The 16,960-nt window shown below is 48.8% G+C and overlaps 2 protein-coding genes across 7 annotated transcripts; one reads left to right on the top strand and one right to left on the bottom strand.

Annotated features, from left to right (window-relative positions):
- Positions 1 to 566: 566 nt before the first annotated feature.
- CALCOCO2 (calcium binding and coiled-coil domain 2) lies at positions 567 to 13,614 on the bottom strand. 5 transcript variants are annotated; one of them, XM_087770241.1, is made up of 12 exons: positions 12,834 to 13,317; positions 9,334 to 9,522; positions 8,887 to 8,980; positions 8,418 to 8,551; positions 7,563 to 7,688; positions 6,951 to 7,078; positions 6,749 to 6,839; positions 5,849 to 5,971; positions 3,890 to 3,985; positions 3,066 to 3,207; positions 2,623 to 2,660; positions 567 to 2,100 (listed from the first exon to the last, which is right to left on the bottom strand). In XM_087770241.1, the coding sequence occupies exons 2-12, from the start codon at positions 9,511 to 9,513 to the stop codon at positions 1,924 to 1,926; spliced, it is 1,329 nt and encodes a 442-aa protein (XP_087626367.1). In that variant the 5' UTR covers positions 9,514 to 9,522; positions 12,834 to 13,317; the 3' UTR covers positions 567 to 1,923. The 5 variants fall into 5 exon arrangements, with proteins under 5 accessions (XP_087626367.1, XP_087626366.1, XP_087626364.1 ...); XM_087770238.1 differs by lacking the exon at positions 12,834 to 13,317 and adding an exon at positions 13,365 to 13,614 and having other exon boundaries at positions 1,958 to 2,100; positions 2,618 to 2,660; XM_087770237.1 differs by having other exon boundaries at positions 1,958 to 2,100; positions 2,618 to 2,660; positions 12,834 to 13,315.
- A 138-nt stretch (positions 13,615 to 13,752) lies between these two features.
- Positions 13,753 to 16,430, top strand: ATP5MC1 (ATP synthase membrane subunit c locus 1). 2 transcript variants are annotated; one of them, XM_087770242.1, is made up of 5 exons: positions 13,753 to 13,856; positions 14,439 to 14,487; positions 15,074 to 15,151; positions 15,424 to 15,599; positions 16,194 to 16,430. In XM_087770242.1, exons 1-5 carry the CDS (start codon positions 13,768 to 13,770, stop codon positions 16,306 to 16,308), a joined length of 507 nt encoding a protein of 168 aa, XP_087626368.1. In that variant the 5' UTR covers positions 13,753 to 13,767; the 3' UTR covers positions 16,309 to 16,430. The 2 variants fall into 2 exon arrangements, with proteins under 2 accessions (XP_087626368.1, XP_087626369.1); XM_087770243.1 differs by having other exon boundaries at positions 13,819 to 13,927.
- Positions 16,431 to 16,960: the final 530 nt, after the last annotated feature.

Raw genomic sequence — 16,960 nt, forward strand, 5'->3', positions numbered from 1 at the left:
AAACTGGGATAAAGCTATGCCTGGAATGTTGAGATACACTATAATAATCAATAATATCAAAACATGTACAATACCAAGTATTTTTTAAAGAATATTTTATCATCCCGAGTGAGGAAGTTTCCAGCTTTTTCTCCTAGCCTAGGGAAAAAAGGTGTCGATATGCCAGACGTTCCTATGACAGAGAAGAAATTCAGCCAGCTCTGGGTTTTTAGATCAGCGCTACTGGGAACGGATACAAACAAGTAGGTCCCATACAGCTCATTTTACTTCCCTGGTCCGTTCTTGTTATCCCATACTATCCTTCGGCCTTCACACCGTATTCCCATGCTGTGAGGAGCCACTGAGCATCAGCCAGTTACGTACGTGCTTTCTGTTAAAACAGAAACCGCCTCACTACCCGTAGGGATACCACGGTGCATGCTAGAAGTTATTCAGAGGCGTGCTTAAGTACTGTGTTAGACAGAAGCTTCAGCAAGTAATTGAAAGCCTGCAAATAGCTCCCTTAAGACCCCATCAATTCCTCCAATTTATTTCTTTAAGAATGAACAGACATAGACATCTTTATCAAAGATTTTCTCCGTATAGCTTTTATTTTTGTTCACTGTTATTTTCTTTCACATTTTTTTAAAATAATGCTTACCAGTATAGTACAGCTCAAGACAGAAATACTCTATTTAAAGCCAGATTGATAAGACGTTTGTGTAGAATCAAAACAGTACAACATTTTGAAGTCTTTGTTACTCTAAATATTCTTAAAACTCTATATAGAGTTTCTTAGGATTTCCTATTGCTTCAGGTATTCAGCAGGAAACACAGTCTAATACAGCTGGATAATAAACCTTTACCCATTTGTGTCTGCATGGAAAAAAGAGCTGTTAATCATAAATTGAAAATCCTGCAGCAGAATTAAAAATAGTAGCTGGATAATCTGTGCACAAAGCACTGTAATATCCCAAGGCACTTAGTCTTGAATCACGTTGTTTTGGTTTGCAAACAGGCTCTTGTTAAAGCAAGAAGGTTTAGAAACATAAAAGAAATAATCCAAATTAATGATTTCCTTTAAATGAGGATCCTCAGTTTCTGACTGAGAGACCATTTATCCTCTGTGCTGCCAAAACAACTCAGCTACTGCTTTTCTACAGGCTCCACGCCGTACCAACCTTCCCCGTTTCAGAAATTTCAGGTTTTCCTCATCATGAGATGGATGGAGAAAACAGTGCATGTGCCTCACCCTAGAACAAGCCGTGCTGCCTGCTTTGCTGGAAGGACGGCCCTAGACCTTCAGATCTGCAAACATATTTGGTCTCTGTATAAATAGGTCTCTTTCACTTGCTTTATGACTGATGGTGAAAGAAGAGATGTATTTTTATGGAGACTTTTTTAATTATTAATAATTAATTCTGCATTCCAGAAGCTGAGCGGGACTGAAGGGGTGATCCTAAAAGACTATAAAATGTTTCTGGTCTTTGGTTAGCAATCACAGTGCTATATTAAAGAATAAAACAACTATAATTGAGATACATCGGCGAAGTACAGAAAACTGCTGTACTACATCCCATCAGTCGAATCCCTACCTGGATGAACAGCTACATGGCCAATCCTGTTCTAAAGAACTGGTACCACATTCAACTAAATTACTAATTATAGGATTTGTAACTCATTTAACAAGCATACATACTTGATCCAAGACAGAGGACTTAAGTTTGATGACGGTGATTCGGTTTCAGGATGCAGATGTCTGACCCGATTTCTGTGTTGGGCATGTGCTGCACGGAACAGAAAGCTCCGAATTACAGTACCAGTGGCATAGTCAGTCTTGTCGGGGTGATCTTATTAGCATGAATCCAGCCTATACAGTGATTTGGGTCTATTCTATACTGCGGCCTCTGCTGCCTATTCTACAGAGCAGATACGAATTCAGAATTATTCCAGGCAATGACAAAAAATATGGTCGTCAAACACCTGCGTATTGGACTTTTCAAAGGTCTCACTGCAGAGTGGGCAGTCCACAAGATGGCTCTGCACGTGGGCCTCGTACTGACTTGCTTCAATATCTTCAGGAAACACTTCATTGCACATGGGACATTTCCTTACAGAATCCTGAAGTACAAAGCAAATGCAAATAAAGTCAGTTTAGAAATTATATTCAAGGAAGCAGAAAAGTTTAGTAGTCAGATATTATCACTTTTGGACAAGTTTTTCTGACTTTTGATACTCTCAAGTTTTCCAGTGTCTCCAGGCTTCTCTAAATAGCACTTACAAGTCGAGAGCTTCTGTGAGGCACTCTAACTTTCCATCCTAGGTAGCACACGTCCATGTCTCCAGTATGAAATAAGGTATTTAGCAGCTGCATACTGCTCGTTCTGACATTAGATGCTGCCAAGAGCTGGTCCTTAAAGATTAAGGTCAACAGTTTCCTTTCCCTTCCTTAACACCAACAACTGGTATTAATTCTACACATTAAGCATATGTGGCTCCATTTGGTTGTCCGCTATCTTGCCAGGACTAAACCAGTATGGAGACAATTGGCTACAGAGCTGAACTAGGAGCTTTTTATTTCAAACCACTAATTTGTGTCCATAAACCACTAACTCATGTCCATTCATGTCCACTTTACCTTACTGCGTCTGCAGCTCCTGCCCCCACGTTTGCTTCTGCAACTGGGAAAAAGAAGTCATTTTAGCCACAACAAAATGATTAACAATGTAATGTGCTGATAACTGGTAATTCTTGAAACATGACGATGTGGCTCTGGATCTAAACCTCTATATTTAGGACTATGGAAACTGGACATAAGCCACAGAACTAGCTGCCTCACAGCTGAATAAACTAGCTAATAGTTGTCTCTCTTGGCAGAAAATGAACAGACAGCTGATCACTTAAGTCAACTCTTAACACCTGGCATCATTTTGCAGCTGCCAAGTCATCTGCACACATGCGAAGCTGTGCAGAGGTGCTGCTAATAACGTCTTTTCTGCAGTGTTCAATCTGAGAGGGAGGATAATTTGCCAGGACTCTAACTGCCAGGTATCTGCGGTGTAAGACAGAATGCCAAGTAGTCTCACCACAATATGGATTTCCAAACAGAAGGCCTCCTACTCCAGGAGCTGGAATTGGAGCTTGAGCTTGTGAAACAGCAGAGAAGGAAGAAAGCTCTCTAGTCTGCAAGCGATGCCTCAGGAGCCTGTAATTCTCTTCCCTGAGTTTCTGCAAAGGGACAGAAGGGTGGAATGAATTTCCAGCAGCTCAGGAGACCATTTCAGAGAAAGTCACGCTTTGCACTAACATAGAGCCTCTTATACCAGAATCAAAATTGCTCTGAACTTCTCTTAGGTAGCTCAGTGTTAGTCCTGCAAGTGAGGTAAGGAAGGGCAAGGATCTATTCTGTGGCCTGCTCAGAAAGGCAGACGATGATCACAGCAGAGTAATACACTTTAAAAGACAGAAGTTCTGAAGTCATGCAGAGTAAGGAACAAAAGTGAGCAGTCATTGCTTAGACTGGGCAAAAAGGCTATGTCCGTTTAAACGAGTAAGTCCATTCATTTCAGTGGTGTCAGAATTAAGCTAACATTAGGAGTTTTTGAAAATCCCCAAGCTATTATGAGTAAACCAGTCTGTTCTGTGGGGAGGAGGGGAAAGGTGCAAGTGTTTGGACCCTTTCTCTTAGGCTGTACAGTCGTGGCAGCAACAACATACTGTGAGTGCAGGCACAGAGTCATTTGTACGCGCCCGCAGACGGCCTGGCAGCCTGGCTTTCGGTGATGGTCCACGTGCAGGCACAATTAGTGATCCGTTTGGTGGAAGGGTTAATGGAACTGAACCCTAGACTGAGAGACTGGTGTCATACTCAATACAGGAGAAAGGCGAGGGAGTTGTGCCAAGTTCTCACCTGATTTTCCTTATCAGCTTCATCCTTTTCCGCCTGCAGAATCTGAAACAAATGCTTCTGCTCCTCAAGTTCTTTCATCAACGTGCGGTTTTGTTGCTATGAAGGAAGAGGGTTACTTGGTAAATCGTGAGAAACTGGCAAATAAAACGACGACAGCTCCAAGCACTGGAGCTGTCATATACTAGCTGCCTCCTGCTGCATTTATTACCAACAAATAAACCTTCCCTTTCAATGGGAGTCTTACCATTTCATAGTTTGTCACCTAGGATATCTCCATGTCACCACTCACGCTCTGTATTTTCATTACAACATGCGAGATGACACATGACCCCCGAAGGGGACATATGACAGGTCAAACAAAGAGGGAGGCTGAAGCAAAGGAACTCATACAGCTGAAAAATCCACCCTGGCAGGGGAGAGCTATCCAAATCTGCCAGGTTTCCTGGTGCTGCGAGACTTGCATGGACGGTGGATAGCCAGCACATCCTTAGGAATTAATCTTGTAGCTGACTCTTGAATTAAATCACTAAATTAGATAAACTAGAGTACTTAGGGATTCTGCAGTCCTTCTCAAAGTATCACTCTAAGAACCCTGAACATTTGGCATCACAGCGGAGGTAATCACATCATCTATTTTAGGCATCTAATTTTCAAGGCCAAAGTCAGAGCAGAGCCTCCAAAAGCTTCCTGAGTAGCACATACAGAGAGAGAAGCACCTTTAGAAGGTCACTCAGGGCAACAGGCTAAAGATGATGTGACGGCCTCAGTCATTGCCAATGATGCTTTCTTCAGCAGAAAGAAATGCCACCGCGTGCTGCCCTTTTCTTTTATATCCTTCACGTTCCTTCAAGGAGCGATTTCCAGTGCTGAGGTTTGTGGATTACCTCTAAAAGGTCTGCAGAAGTTACTGAAGAAAAGCAAGCCTTTTATCCATAAACTTAAACTTCTTATACCTATAGTCATCTGTAACATCACAGGGAAATTGTGATGGTTCTGTGAACTGAAAGAAGGTGGAAGCCAGTGCTGCCAGGGACTCAGCTCCCCTGCCCAGGTTCCACACGATACGGCAGAGCTCTGTGCGCGGTGCTGCTGGGAACCTCCCCAGCTGCACCTCAGCGATGCTGGGCACCTGCTCGTTCTGCAGACAGCGGGACAGACAAAGTGAGAGTTTGCCCTCCGTCCCCTTCAAGTATCCCATGCAATGTTCAAGCTCCTTATTTTGCTCCTTCTGCACAGAAGTCCCAGATTTTCACGAGTGGAGTTGCAAAGGGGTGTCAGAGAAGGATGCGGGGCAGAGCACCAAACTACAGAACAGAAACTTTGTATTGGTTTTGGTGCATTTGGAGCATATTGCATCTATTTTATTGCTTATTAGATGCTAAATTTGAGATATTAAAGATGAGAAAGAGACAAAAACATCAACAGAGAGAAGACCAGCAAGGTTGCTGCCTCACACCAATTACTAGTCAGCTTCCTGTTGGAGGTAAAATTAACAGCGTGTAACCTGGGCAGATTTAGGGTAATGTGTTTTATTCACCCATAAGTCCCAGTCCTGAAAGAATTTTGCTTAAATGCAACGATTTGCAATCAGCCAAACATCAATCCTGAATTCCCACTGATTTACTTTATCCCTTGAGCTGACTCAAAAGAGATCAAGAGAGAGACTGAATTTTCCTGCTATGGAGAATCAGAATGACAATGTCTAGTTATACAGGTGTTTCTTCCAAAACTAAAACACGTGTATACTATAAGAATATATGTATACTATAGGAATCTGTCAGGTGGTGTGTTCACAGAACCACCTATGTGGGCACCCACGCCACCATGGACATTTTCTGCCGTGGAATCCCCTAGATTCTCATAAGATTGAGCAGTATTTGTACCTGCTCACTGCCAAGGATGCCTCAGCCTCTCTGCCCTGGCTCCCCCAAGCACCGTGATACTCAGGGAAGGCTTTACCTCTTGAGCTCTGCTCAGGCATAACTGGCGATTCTCTTCCTTTAACCTTTCAAGCTGCTTTGTCTTGTCATGGTCCATGAGAGACAGGTTTTCCACTTCTTTCTCATAATTCAACACTTGGGACTAGGAAGAAAGAAGGATGCGCAGAAAGTGAAAATTGAACAGCTCTGAGTGAGGAGAGCTGCACCTTTTGCTGCAGAAGGCAAAGCTCCAGAACCCGTGGCTGCTTAATTTTTTCTTTTCTGCAAACATTTGTCTATTAAAACATTGGTAGAAACTGAGAATAGTTACATGGGGATATATGGGAGCTGATGTATTCATCAGAACACAGTACTCATTCATATGTTCTCTGAGGAGCTTTCTAAGTTTCAACATGACACTTGTAGTCTGGGAAGTCAGAGAACAAAGAGAAAAACAGAGACTCTATAGCCAGATGGTCAGCCCATCGTTCTGGATCTCCCATGTCCCGGACCTAACCACCAAGGTATTTTCAGTCTACCTTCTCCCTTCACATACCTCCCAGCGAGAAGTCTTGTTTGCACCCACGTATTGAACATAATTTTAGAATGTTTTTCAAAACAAAAGTGTTTTCTGCCTGGATCTTTAGCTAGCAGGAGTTAAACAACAGTCTGATTTTGGGCAACTTAAGGAGCATGCAAAGGGGATGTTTTGAGGGAATAAAGTCCTTACAGGTTCTCTTAGCACATCCCCCTCCACCCTTCCTTCCATAACACAGATTTCCTGAGGTTTCCTGGAGGTCAAATCATATCAAAGGTTGACATTTTCCTAAAGAACCCACATAATCCAAAAAGAAACTCATGCACCACATACTTGCTCAAGATGCTCAGTTCTCTGTCAGAGGCAAGGCAAAGCAGAAGAGGGCAGCTACACGTTTGCTACCTGCAGCTGGTCCATGTGATCCAGGGCTGTTTTCAGTCTGGTTTCCAGTTGTTCCTTGTCAGAGGTCACATTCTCAATTTGCTCTTTGAGTCTACTCGGAACAAATCAAAACACACTGTACTTTCACGGAGGGAAATCTAATCCATAAAGGCAAGATGCTTACATGAAATCCTATTTTAAGATATGCTGTAAATACACTTACTGGTGCAGTTCTGCCTCTCTGCAGTTGTCCCGCTCCTTTAGATGTTTATTTTCCTTTTTCAGGGAACTCAGCTCCAGCTCCAGTTTCTCTGTGTTGCTCCTTAGAGACTCCAAACTATTCTGCAGCTCCTGAAAATCAGTGAGGTCGATAGGAGGTAAATGGGACCCAAGCAATAACAGTCCTGCTCTGCACTGGCACTGCAAAATCCCTCAAATGCAGCCTTTCCAGGCAGCCCATCTGAAGGAGGGAAATCTCTCCTTTGCATCCCGACCATTCTTTCAGAGCCCATTTAATTTATATCAAGCCTTGAGCAAAACTGAAGGAGGAAAAGATAATGATAATGCGATTTTGGGAAAGCCTACAAAACATTTTTGAACACTCCCCTTCCCATGTGTTCCTGACTTCTGTGTCTGCTGATGCCTCTTGTTCATCATTGTTGTTCTTACCACAGCAGAGGTGGTGGATGATTTGGTAAAGCATTAAACAAATAATATGGGGAGAAACCTCTTTCATTTTCTCCTGGAAGCATACAGTGGAACAAGACCTGACTTAGTCGCGCTTCATCTTTCAGACTTAAAGCTGCTGACTTATTATATTAACTTTTTTGTTTACCTGTGTCTTGCTCAGCTCTTCCTGCAGATCGATGTTTTGTTTCTGGAGACTTGCACAGCTTGCTTTCAGCTCCTCATTTTCTTTACACAAGTTTTTGTTTTGTAGTTCAATCTCTTCCACTTCTCCCTAGCAAGCAGCAAAGTTATTCAGCCATAACAGAAGCACTGAAAAGCTACATTCCAAATAGCACAGCGGGAAGAGCAAAGGAAGAGCAGCTCTGCAAAAGGGAACACCGTGCACCTCCCCGTGCCTTCGCTGCTGGCGCAGACCAGACTGCTGCTTCGCTCTCCCCAGTCTGTCCAAAGCTGACCCAGTTCTTGAATACTGAGCACACACTACCCCGGATCTTTGTTGATGCTCAATGCCTTCCGTGTCCACAGAAGTCCGCAGAGGCAGAGGTTTGGGGCTTTTTGCAGTTTGTTGGGTTAGGACCATGTGTGCAGTGTAGTCATTAACAAAAGGGCTGCACACAGGACACTGCAAAATAAGAGCTTGGCTTCACAGCACCTCAATTATTGTCCATGTGCATGCGCCTACTCCCATCTAATGGGAGACTGTTTCCATGAAAATGACATTTTCATTTAAAAATATTCAAAAGGCCCTGAAACGCTACGTATGAAGTCGCCCCCCATTGCAAAGAGCTCACAATCTAAGTAAACTGGTCCGATAAACGGCAGGTAGAGAAACAAAGGCTGCCCAAATTTATGTGACAGATCGGTAGCAAAGCCAAGAATAGGATCCAAGTCTGCTGAGTTCTAGCTTGGCATTCGATTCACCGGATCGCTCCATGTTAGCAATGAGCATATGCCAATAAAAGCAGAGGCAGAAAAAAGCAGGAGAAGAGAGGACACCGACCTGTGTGACAACCACCAGGATATCATCCTCAGTCTCTGCTCTGAACTGGAAAGGCACACTGGCTCCCCGGACCATACCATCCTGGTCGACGTAGCAGAACTGGTAGTATTCATCATCTTTCGGTAGGTAGTAAGCTTCAGACAAACACAACAGCTCCGTCATATGCAGCTTCTAATTATTCAAGTCTCTTAGCTATATAGCGCAGAAAGTGAGAACCTCAGAAAACTGAGACATCCTAGTTCAATATTCTTCCTGCACCATCAGTAATTCTTCGTGTCAGTGATAAGAACACAAACAATATCACTCAGTCAGGATGGCGGCATTTAGCTGATTCGAAATTTTGTGATTTATTATGGGATTTGAAATAAGTCTCCCAAAGCATGGTCCTACAGATATTCTGTAATTCCGAATACAGTGCTTACTGGTGGCAGCAAAGTGTGCCTGTGTGTGACCCACGCTCCCGACTCACCTTTGAACTGGATCTGCTGCTGCACAGTGTGGGCATCACTGGGCACAGGAGCCCACATGAATGTGTAATATTCCAAGGTTGTTTTCCATCCCACCTGCAACAGCAAAATTGTTACGTGGCATCGCACAGTTCGTGTTTATCCTATGGTAATGGGGCTGTATTTCCACATAGATCAGTTACTGGGAGGACTTTTGCATTGATATCCTGACTTCTAAGAGTTGTGGTCTATGCATGAAGGGATAATCAGAGTGTTTGATTAGCCTCGAAGCTGTTCAGGTCACAACAGGTCTGGCACTTTGTCCCTAGGCACAATAAAGATCTTCCATTACACAAGGTTATTACTGAAAAAAACTCCCCAACCCTATTCCATCAAAGCCCAAGCTATTTGTTTCTGCCTGCTGCTGCCTTCTCACACTTGGCATATCTGGTTTTACAGTATTCACTTACACGGAAGATGCCCACCCAGTCCTTCCTGCGAGGCACGATGTACTCTGTGAGGGTATAATAACAGGTTACGTCTCCTCCGGGAACATAAAACTTCTCCACGTTGTTAAAGATGACCTGGGAGAAGTGGCAGCTGTCTAAGAGGACGGCAGAAGTGGGAGGCTCGTCTGAGGTCTCGTCCATTGTGGAAGTCTACAAGAGGAAAGAATAAGGGGATTATCTCATCTTCAGATGCTGCCAACATAGTTGTGCCTGCGAAGGGTATGAAGAGGTACGGCTTGGCAATGACACAGCTGTGAGGTCCAAAACCCCCTACGCACACACCAAGGCTTCTCAGCAAGGCACACGAGCTCGCTGGAGTCCCTGCCGCTGTGGCCAGGCTGCTCCTGACATCCACGGCAGCTTGCAGATCCTCTTTAGCAGACATGTGTAAGGCTCTCTCATCTGACCGCTGCTTCCCAGCCACGGTGCCTCCTGCTCTGAGGCTGCCAGCGTGGCACAGCAGCCTCCCTGCTGCATGGGACCCCAGGAACCCGACCCGCTGACTGTCCACAGATCTGCTACACGGGAGAGGCAGCGGTGCCTGGCAGCAGCAGGAACACGCCTGCCTGCTGGTGGGATCCCGTGCTTGGAGACCCTGCTGGAACGCCGGCCGGCCCCACATGCAGCCTCCCATCACGTTTTTCACATGATTTGACGCTCCAGGCACATCCCCACCTTATGTAGCTAATGTGGGGGAGCATTAGCTCTTCTGAAATCTGGAGACTAACACATTGCTTGAGAAGAATAGAGGTTTTGCCGCATCAGTGAAATGCTCCGACAGTAGTACAAGACAAAAAGAGCAGCTTACAATCTATCACGCTAGGAGCTCCAAGACTCGTGCAGTCCCAGCCCTAACACACTCCACCTTCACCGGCTGACGGTGGTGAGACAGACAAGACACACTCATGCTGGCGATAAGCAAACTCAACAGCCTCTCCACCTTCTACATTCAAATCTAACGCAATGACTTGACCTCCAAATACAGGATCTTTCATCTTCAGCTTCCTGACTCCAACGGAAAAGAGGTACCTTGCTAACCTCAGCTCCCATGGAAGAGCACAAACGGAGGAGATCCTGGTTAGGCAGGTCGTCCTAGTTCTGCTTCGCAAGCCTGTGTCATGAGGCTATTATAGCCTTGCTACTTGTGACTGTTACGCTGAAACTGCAAGATGATTCTCAGTATCGAAATTAATACGTTGCATGACACCGGGGTCAACAAATAGCATTAAAGCTGTTACATGAGTTCTCTACACAGAAAACTTCGCAGTGCGTTGTGACACCACAAATCACACAACATAAATCTCTAGTGGGTGCATCGATCAAAGAGTACCCAAACTGCCAGGAGCCCAGGCAGGACTGGAAACAGAACACTAAATCACCCTCTTTGTCCTGACGTCTTGCGGGCAGCCAGGCTTCAGCCCTGGCAATCTGTCAAGGGCAGATCACTGCTGACAAAACCCTGCTGCCAATCCCAGACAATTCAGTTCCAGGAATCCAAAGCAGACCTTTCTCAGCTGATCTTAGCGACAGCAGCAGCGAGCAGGATTGACCTCAGAACGGAGGGAAAGTTCACCATGACCAACCATCCCACCCGAGCATTTCAGGTCATCTCCAATCCTGAAGTTTCACATGGAAATGAACTCCCGAGAACCCTGCTTTTTTTTTTTTTTTTGGCATCACCCAGGAAATCGCCTGTATTCTGTGCCAAAGAACAGCCTGAAAATCAGGCAGAAGTTTAGATGGGGATTGCGGAGCTGCGCTCGGAAAGGAAAAGGTATCCACAGCGGGGAAGACCAGCGGTAGCTGCACTGACACAGGCTGCCTTGGGAGGACGGAGAATTCCTGCCGGGAGCGGGAGGCAGGGCAGACCCGAGACAGGGATGAGGCACGACCCTCCAGGACACCCAGGGCTGCAGTTTCAGTTTTAGTTATCTCCGTAAAGTGTAGGAAATGGCGTACAATTCATCTGAGCCTCAGTCTTTATCTGGCTGATGTCGATCTTTCCTACCCTGATGTGCCTTATGATTTCCAGTTCCTGAACACCAGGGACCTCTTGACAGAAAAGAAAAAAAAGAAAAGAAATCTAAGGACAGCACCTTAATCACGTTACTGCAGCGTTTCAGGACAGGACACAAGCCCTCGCTGCCACAGGGGTTAAAAGTAACTTGCAAAGTCAGTGCCTGGATGCAGCAAAACAACGCATTCTGCTGCAAAGAAAAAGATGTTGGTTTTGGTAAAAATAATTGTGATCTTGAAGGGAAACAAACCCAGAGGCTGTGCAGAGTGCGCCGACGGCAGCGTCTGCAGTTCACTTCCAGGAAGATGACAGGAAGTAGAGGGGGGAGGACATTTTATTAACATTCACATTTTTGTTATGCCAACAGCTGGTAGGTCACCAGCAAAGGCAGAGGAGGCCCTGACTGGGACAGCCGCACCATCGGGCTGTTAATGACTAATGGGCGGTAACGAGGCATCATTACAGTTCGCACAGAGCAGAGTGGAATGGAATCATAGAATCGTTTAGGTTGGAAAAGACCTTTGAGATCATCAAGTCCAACCGTAACCCAGCGCTGCCAAGCCCACCACTAAACCATGTTGCTAAGCACCACATCTCCCCAGCTTTTAAATACCCCCAGGGATGGGGACTCAGCCCCTGCCCTGGGCAGCCTGGGCCAGTGCTTGACAACGCTTTCAGTGAAGGAATTTTTCCTAATATCCAACCTAACCCTCCCCTGGCGCAGCTTGAGGCCGTTTCCTCTCGTCCCATCGCTTGTTCCTGGGGAGAAGAGACCGACCCCCCCCGGCTCCAGCCTCCTTTCAGGCAGTTGCCGAGAGCGATGAGGGCTCCCCTCAGCCTCCTCTTCTCCAGGCTGAGCCCCCCCAGCTCCCCCAGCCGCTCCTCCCCAGCCTTGTGCTCCAGCCCCTGCCCCAGCCTCGCTGCCCTGCTCTGGCCACGCTCCAGCCCCTCCATGGCCTCCTTGGGGTGAATAAATAACGCTTCCTCCGGTGTCCACGGCCCAGCCTCTCTCTGGAGACCTTCTGTTTTTTGTTGTTTTTTTTTTTTTTTTCTTTTCTTTCGCTGTTGCTGTTTAATTCTTTCATTAACCTGCAGCGTCCCGAAGATGCAAAAAACCACGGATTCCCCCTTCTCAAGCGAGACCAACTTCCAGCCAGCGGCTGAAGGACAGCGGGACAGCGTGTGCCACGGGCGTCCCGTCCCGGTCAGCAGCCCCGTGGGGATCCCCCGCGGGGGGGTCCCGGCGGAGGGCGGGGAGCGACCGGACTGTTCAACCCCCCCCACGCCCCGGGAAACGAAAGTGAAAGTGTCGCTGCCGCTTCGCAGCTCAGGCAGCCCTGTCGTCCCCGGCCCCGTCCGGCCCCGGGGGTGCACCAGGCTCCGGGAGGGGTACAGGGTCCCCGCCACCACCGTGTCGTGTCGTGTCCCCCCCCCCCCAACTCACCGGGAGGCACGGCTGGAAACCGCCGGGGCTGAGAGCAGGCGGCGGAGGACCAGGAAAATGCGGAGCCCGCCCCCTTCCCCGTGCCCTCCCGCCCGGGAGACCTCCCCTGGGCGGCCCCGGCCGCGCTGCTGGGACTTGTAGTTCGGTGCGGGAGCCCCCCGCTTCCGTGCCGGCGCTCCGGTTGCGGCGTGAGGAGAGACCGGGGACACCGGTGCCGGTTGTGCCGGGGCGCCAGGCTCAGGAGGGGGGTGGAAAAGAGCTCAGGGGTTTCAGCAAAGCAGGAACTTAAAGTCCCGGTAACGAGCTACGGCCCTGAGGAGGCCTCTTCGACCGCTCTCCTCCTCCGGGGCACCCCGGTGAGCGGGACACCGGCGGCCCCGCCGGCCCCCGGCTCACCCCAACGGCGGTCCCCGGCGCTGGAGGCTGCCGGTAACGGGGCACGGAGCCCGGCCTTGCCCCTACACCGCGACCAGGCGGAGACCCACCCCCCGCCCGGGCCCCCAGCCCCTCCCCGGGGCGGCGACACTAAACCTCGGCTCCAGCGACGTTCGGCCACGGCGCGCACAGCGGCCCCGGGGCTGAACCGGGCACTTTAATAAACTACGGGAAAACGTTTAAATGTTCGAAATGATATTTTAGGAAAGAACCGGAAAGGGGGCGCGTGCCGGGGCGGGCGCAGCAGCCTCCGCCGCACCGGAGAGGGCGGCCGGACCGGGCCCGCCGCCATCACCGCCCGGCCTCTATGGTAACCTCTATGGTACAAGGAGCAGCCCCGCCGGCCTCATGGTCCTCTGGAAGACCTCCAGGCCGCCAGCCAATCAGCAAGCACGCAGAGAAAATAACCAACCAATGACGACCCGCGTGGCGACACCGCCCTCCCACCCTGTTGCGCTGTCCCGGATGCTGACGGGAGGCGCTCGTTCGGCCGCAGCCAATGGGGAGCGCGGATGTTGTCCCAGGATGCCCCGCGCGGTGCGCGGCGGCAGCCAATGAGCGCGGAGGACGTGGGGGGGACACGGCAAGGTGAGCGGGGCGGGGGTGCCGCGCTCCTCTCACAGCCGCCGCCGCCGCAGCCCCGAGCGGACCCCGCGCAGGTGGGCCCCGCTCTCGGCCCGGCCGCCCCGCGCCGGGCACCGCGGCCCCCCCGCCGGCAGCGGGGAGGGGCTCCGCCGGCCGCGGGGTAGCGCTGGGCCCGGGCGGCCGGTGGGGACGGCGCCCGGCCGTGCCCTGCCCTTCGCTGGGAGGCGGCAGCCGCGGAGGGGGCGAGAAGCGTCGGCCCCTCCGGTGTCTCCCTGAGCCCGCCGGGGCTCGAACGGGTTCTGTTGGGCCTTGGTGCGGGCTTCGGCCGGGTCAGGGAAGGGAAAAATGCGCGGGTGTGAGTCTGCCCTGGGGAGGCCCCAAACGAGGGTTAACGGGGGGAGGGAGAGAGGGCGGTGGGGTCACCCAGAGCCGGGCGGGGGGGAAAAGCCTCGGGCACAACGCGGGGATGCGGCTGAAGATCGACGGTGTCAGTCCCGAGAGGGGGGTGTTGGCTGCTGGCAATAGCGTTGGGATTCCCTTTTTCTCTTTTTTCCCTCCCCCCCCCCCCCCCTTTATTTGGATTAGGTTAAGCAAAATGCAGGCTCCTTTGGCTCTCCTCAGCTCTCCAGCTGTGGTAAGTCACTTTTTTTTCAGAGGGGTATAATAATAGTGGGGCTATACGACTGTGAAGGCTTTCTCTGCGGTGCTTGGTTCAAAACGCTGTCCTGGATGCCCTCAGCTGAGGTGGGATCGCATGGGTTTGTTTTACCGTGGATTTAACGAGGAAGGGAAACAAGGTGACCTCTGGTGACTGGAGGGTGAGAGCTACCAGCTTAGGTGTGCACTGAACTGCAGGCCCAAGGGCTTCCCTAAAGATCAGCTAACTGATTGTCACAGAGGCGCTCAGTCGCCCCTTTCTTTCAAGGTGTGAATTAGGAAGAAAATGTATGGAATTGTAATAATGACTGAACTGATGCAGCAGATAGGACACTCGCTGGGCTGCAGAGTGTGGTCTGTGGTAGTGTTACTCGTGGACTTAATCCAACTGGCTAAAATAGAAATATCCTATGTTTGCATATGCCTTTGCTTTTTAGTCTTGTTTCGTTCTTGAGACGTTTTAAAAAATTCTAAGACTGTTCTTCATAAAATAGCTGCTCTTTTCTGAGGGTTAGTGTGGACGCATCCAACTACAGGAGTTAATTGTCTGTGTTTTGCTTCAGTTCCGGTGCTGTTCCAGGGCTCTGGCCAGACCAGTTTCAGTGTCTGTTTTCAGCCGGCCTGAGCTGCAGGCTGTACAGGTGAGACTCCTGTGTGGCAAACTGGGTTCTGTATTCCTGTGCTCGCTGCCTGCGATACGTGATGGTTCCTCCTGAGACAGAGGAGTCCGTTTGTATATCAAGAGGATGGCTAGTATGGAGACATAGCTTCTAGCCCGATCGGTGATGGCTTAGCAAGCTTGGCTCATCTTGCTCTGCCTTAAGTAGAGGATAAATGGTGACTATGTTTTATTAAAGTTATATATTTATGATTAAAAGTGTCATTAACATGTTTTTTCTCCTGTATCCCACAGCCAGCTGGTGTTTCCCATCCACAGCTGACCCGCCGCGAGTTCCAAACCAGCGCTGTTTCCAGGGATATTGACACTGCTGCTAAGTTCATCGGTGCTGGTGCTGCCACGGTCGGGGTGGCTGGGTCAGGAGCGGGTATCGGAACGGTGTTTGGCAGCTTGATCATCGGCTATGCCAGGTAAGTAAGATGCCAGGCTGGCTTGGATTTATTCCCTTCTCCCAGCAGTAAATTTAATAGATCAGTAGAGCTTTCTCAGGAATATGTGTCCAGCTCTACACGTGTAGTGTGTGTAAGCAGATACTGCATTTAACTGAAGCAGTCCTCCTTGGAATATAAAATGGTTGTTATAACCCAGTATTCTATTAAAATAAATAAGAAAGCACCTGGATTGTTTGAATCCACCCTACACTTCTGAACGATGCAGCTGCTCTGTGGAGCTCTGCCTGCCTCCAGAAGAAATGAAGCACTGGTTGTTAGCAGGAACTGGTGCTTGGTTCCATCAGGGCAGGTGAACCCAGCCTTCACGGTTCAACATGTCTGCGTCACTGAAACCAGGGAAAAATCCTGGCTTTCTTATTCCAGCCTGTGGCTGCCTGCCATAAAACTGGTTTGTGCTCCAAAATCTGTTGCCTGTGTGACATAATCCTGGTTTTCTGTGATATGGACTCTGGTTTGGGGGGTTTTTCCTCACTGTGAATTTTTTTTTTTTCCTTTTCCCCCTCCTCACTCTCTCCGGTTTGTGTTCCCCTCCTCCCCCCGTACAACATGCAGGAATCCATCTCTCAAGCAGCAGCTTTTCTCCTATGCCATCCTGGGCTTTGCCCTGTCCGAGGCCATGGGGCTCTTCTGTTTGATGGTGGCATTCCTTATCCTCTTCGCTATGTGACAACTTCTGGTCCTGGCTGCGGCTTCCATCACTCTGTCCTCTGCGGTTTGAGTCTGCTTCCATCAGAGCGTTCCAGACTGACAATTAAAGAAAAGATTTCTCTAAATAAACTGGTGGCTTTATTTTTTTTTTTTCCTTATGTTCTGGTCCAGTGGTGGGGAAATCCTTGGGTGAGTTGATGTATCAGTTGAAGAGGGTAATATCCCAGGTAGGGGGGTACCCACTGATAAAGGAGAAGGGGAATATGAAATGGTGGTGGGAGAGGAGGAAAACTAACGTGAAGTCAGCTAGAGAAGAGAGGTTGTCCTTGAACAGCTCAAATCTATGCAAAAATCCCGACAAGCGTTGCCCTGGTAAAGCAAATGCTTCTAGGTGAGCTGACAAAGCGTTGTTTTTTTCCACGTACTGTTGTTGAAAATGCCACGTCTTTCTTTTGCATCTGAAAGACGGGATGTAGAAAAGGTGATGGGTACAGGTGCGTGTGCTTAGGAGTGTATTAATGGTGTCTGCATAACTAAATTGCCAGTAAGTACACAGGGGCACGCACTGCCATATCATCCGAATTTTCTCTCACAAAGAAGAGCTGGTGTTAAGGTCACACTATTCACGTACCTCCTCAAAGCATCAGTTTACACAAAGCACTACAGCTGAG

The sequence above is a fragment of the Nipponia nippon genome, unplaced genomic scaffold, assembly GCF_047370975.1.
Source record: "Nipponia nippon isolate SJK-2023a ecotype South Korea unplaced genomic scaffold, ASM4737097v1 scaffold_32, whole genome shotgun sequence".
NCBI classification, from domain to species: Eukaryota; Metazoa; Chordata; class Aves; order Pelecaniformes; family Threskiornithidae; genus Nipponia; species Nipponia nippon.

Bases quoted from the DNA above. Each gene is read 5' to 3' on its own strand.
- CALCOCO2 (XM_087770241.1), bottom strand. From the start codon at position 9,513: ATGGACGAGACCTCAGACGAGCCTCCCACTTCTGCCGTCCTCTTAGAC. The intron at 5,972-6,748 runs GTAGCAAACGTG...CTTTCTTCCTAG, and splicing joins ATCACATGGACCAGCTGCAG to TCCCAAGTGTTGAATTATGA. The intron at 3,986-5,848 runs GTAAAGCCTTCC...CTTCCTTCATAG, and splicing joins GCCTGAGCAGAGCTCAAGAG to CAACAAAACCGCACGTTGAT.
- ATP5MC1 (XM_087770242.1), top strand. From the start codon at position 13,768: ATGGGGAGCGCGGATGTTGTCCCAGGATGCCCCGCGCGGTGCGCGGCG. The intron at 13,857-14,438 runs GTGAGCGGGGCG...TATTTGGATTAG, and splicing joins CGTGGGGGGGACACGGCAAG to GTTAAGCAAAATGCAGGCTC. The intron at 15,600-16,193 runs GTAAGTAAGATG...TACAACATGCAG, and splicing joins TTGATCATCGGCTATGCCAG to GAATCCATCTCTCAAGCAGC.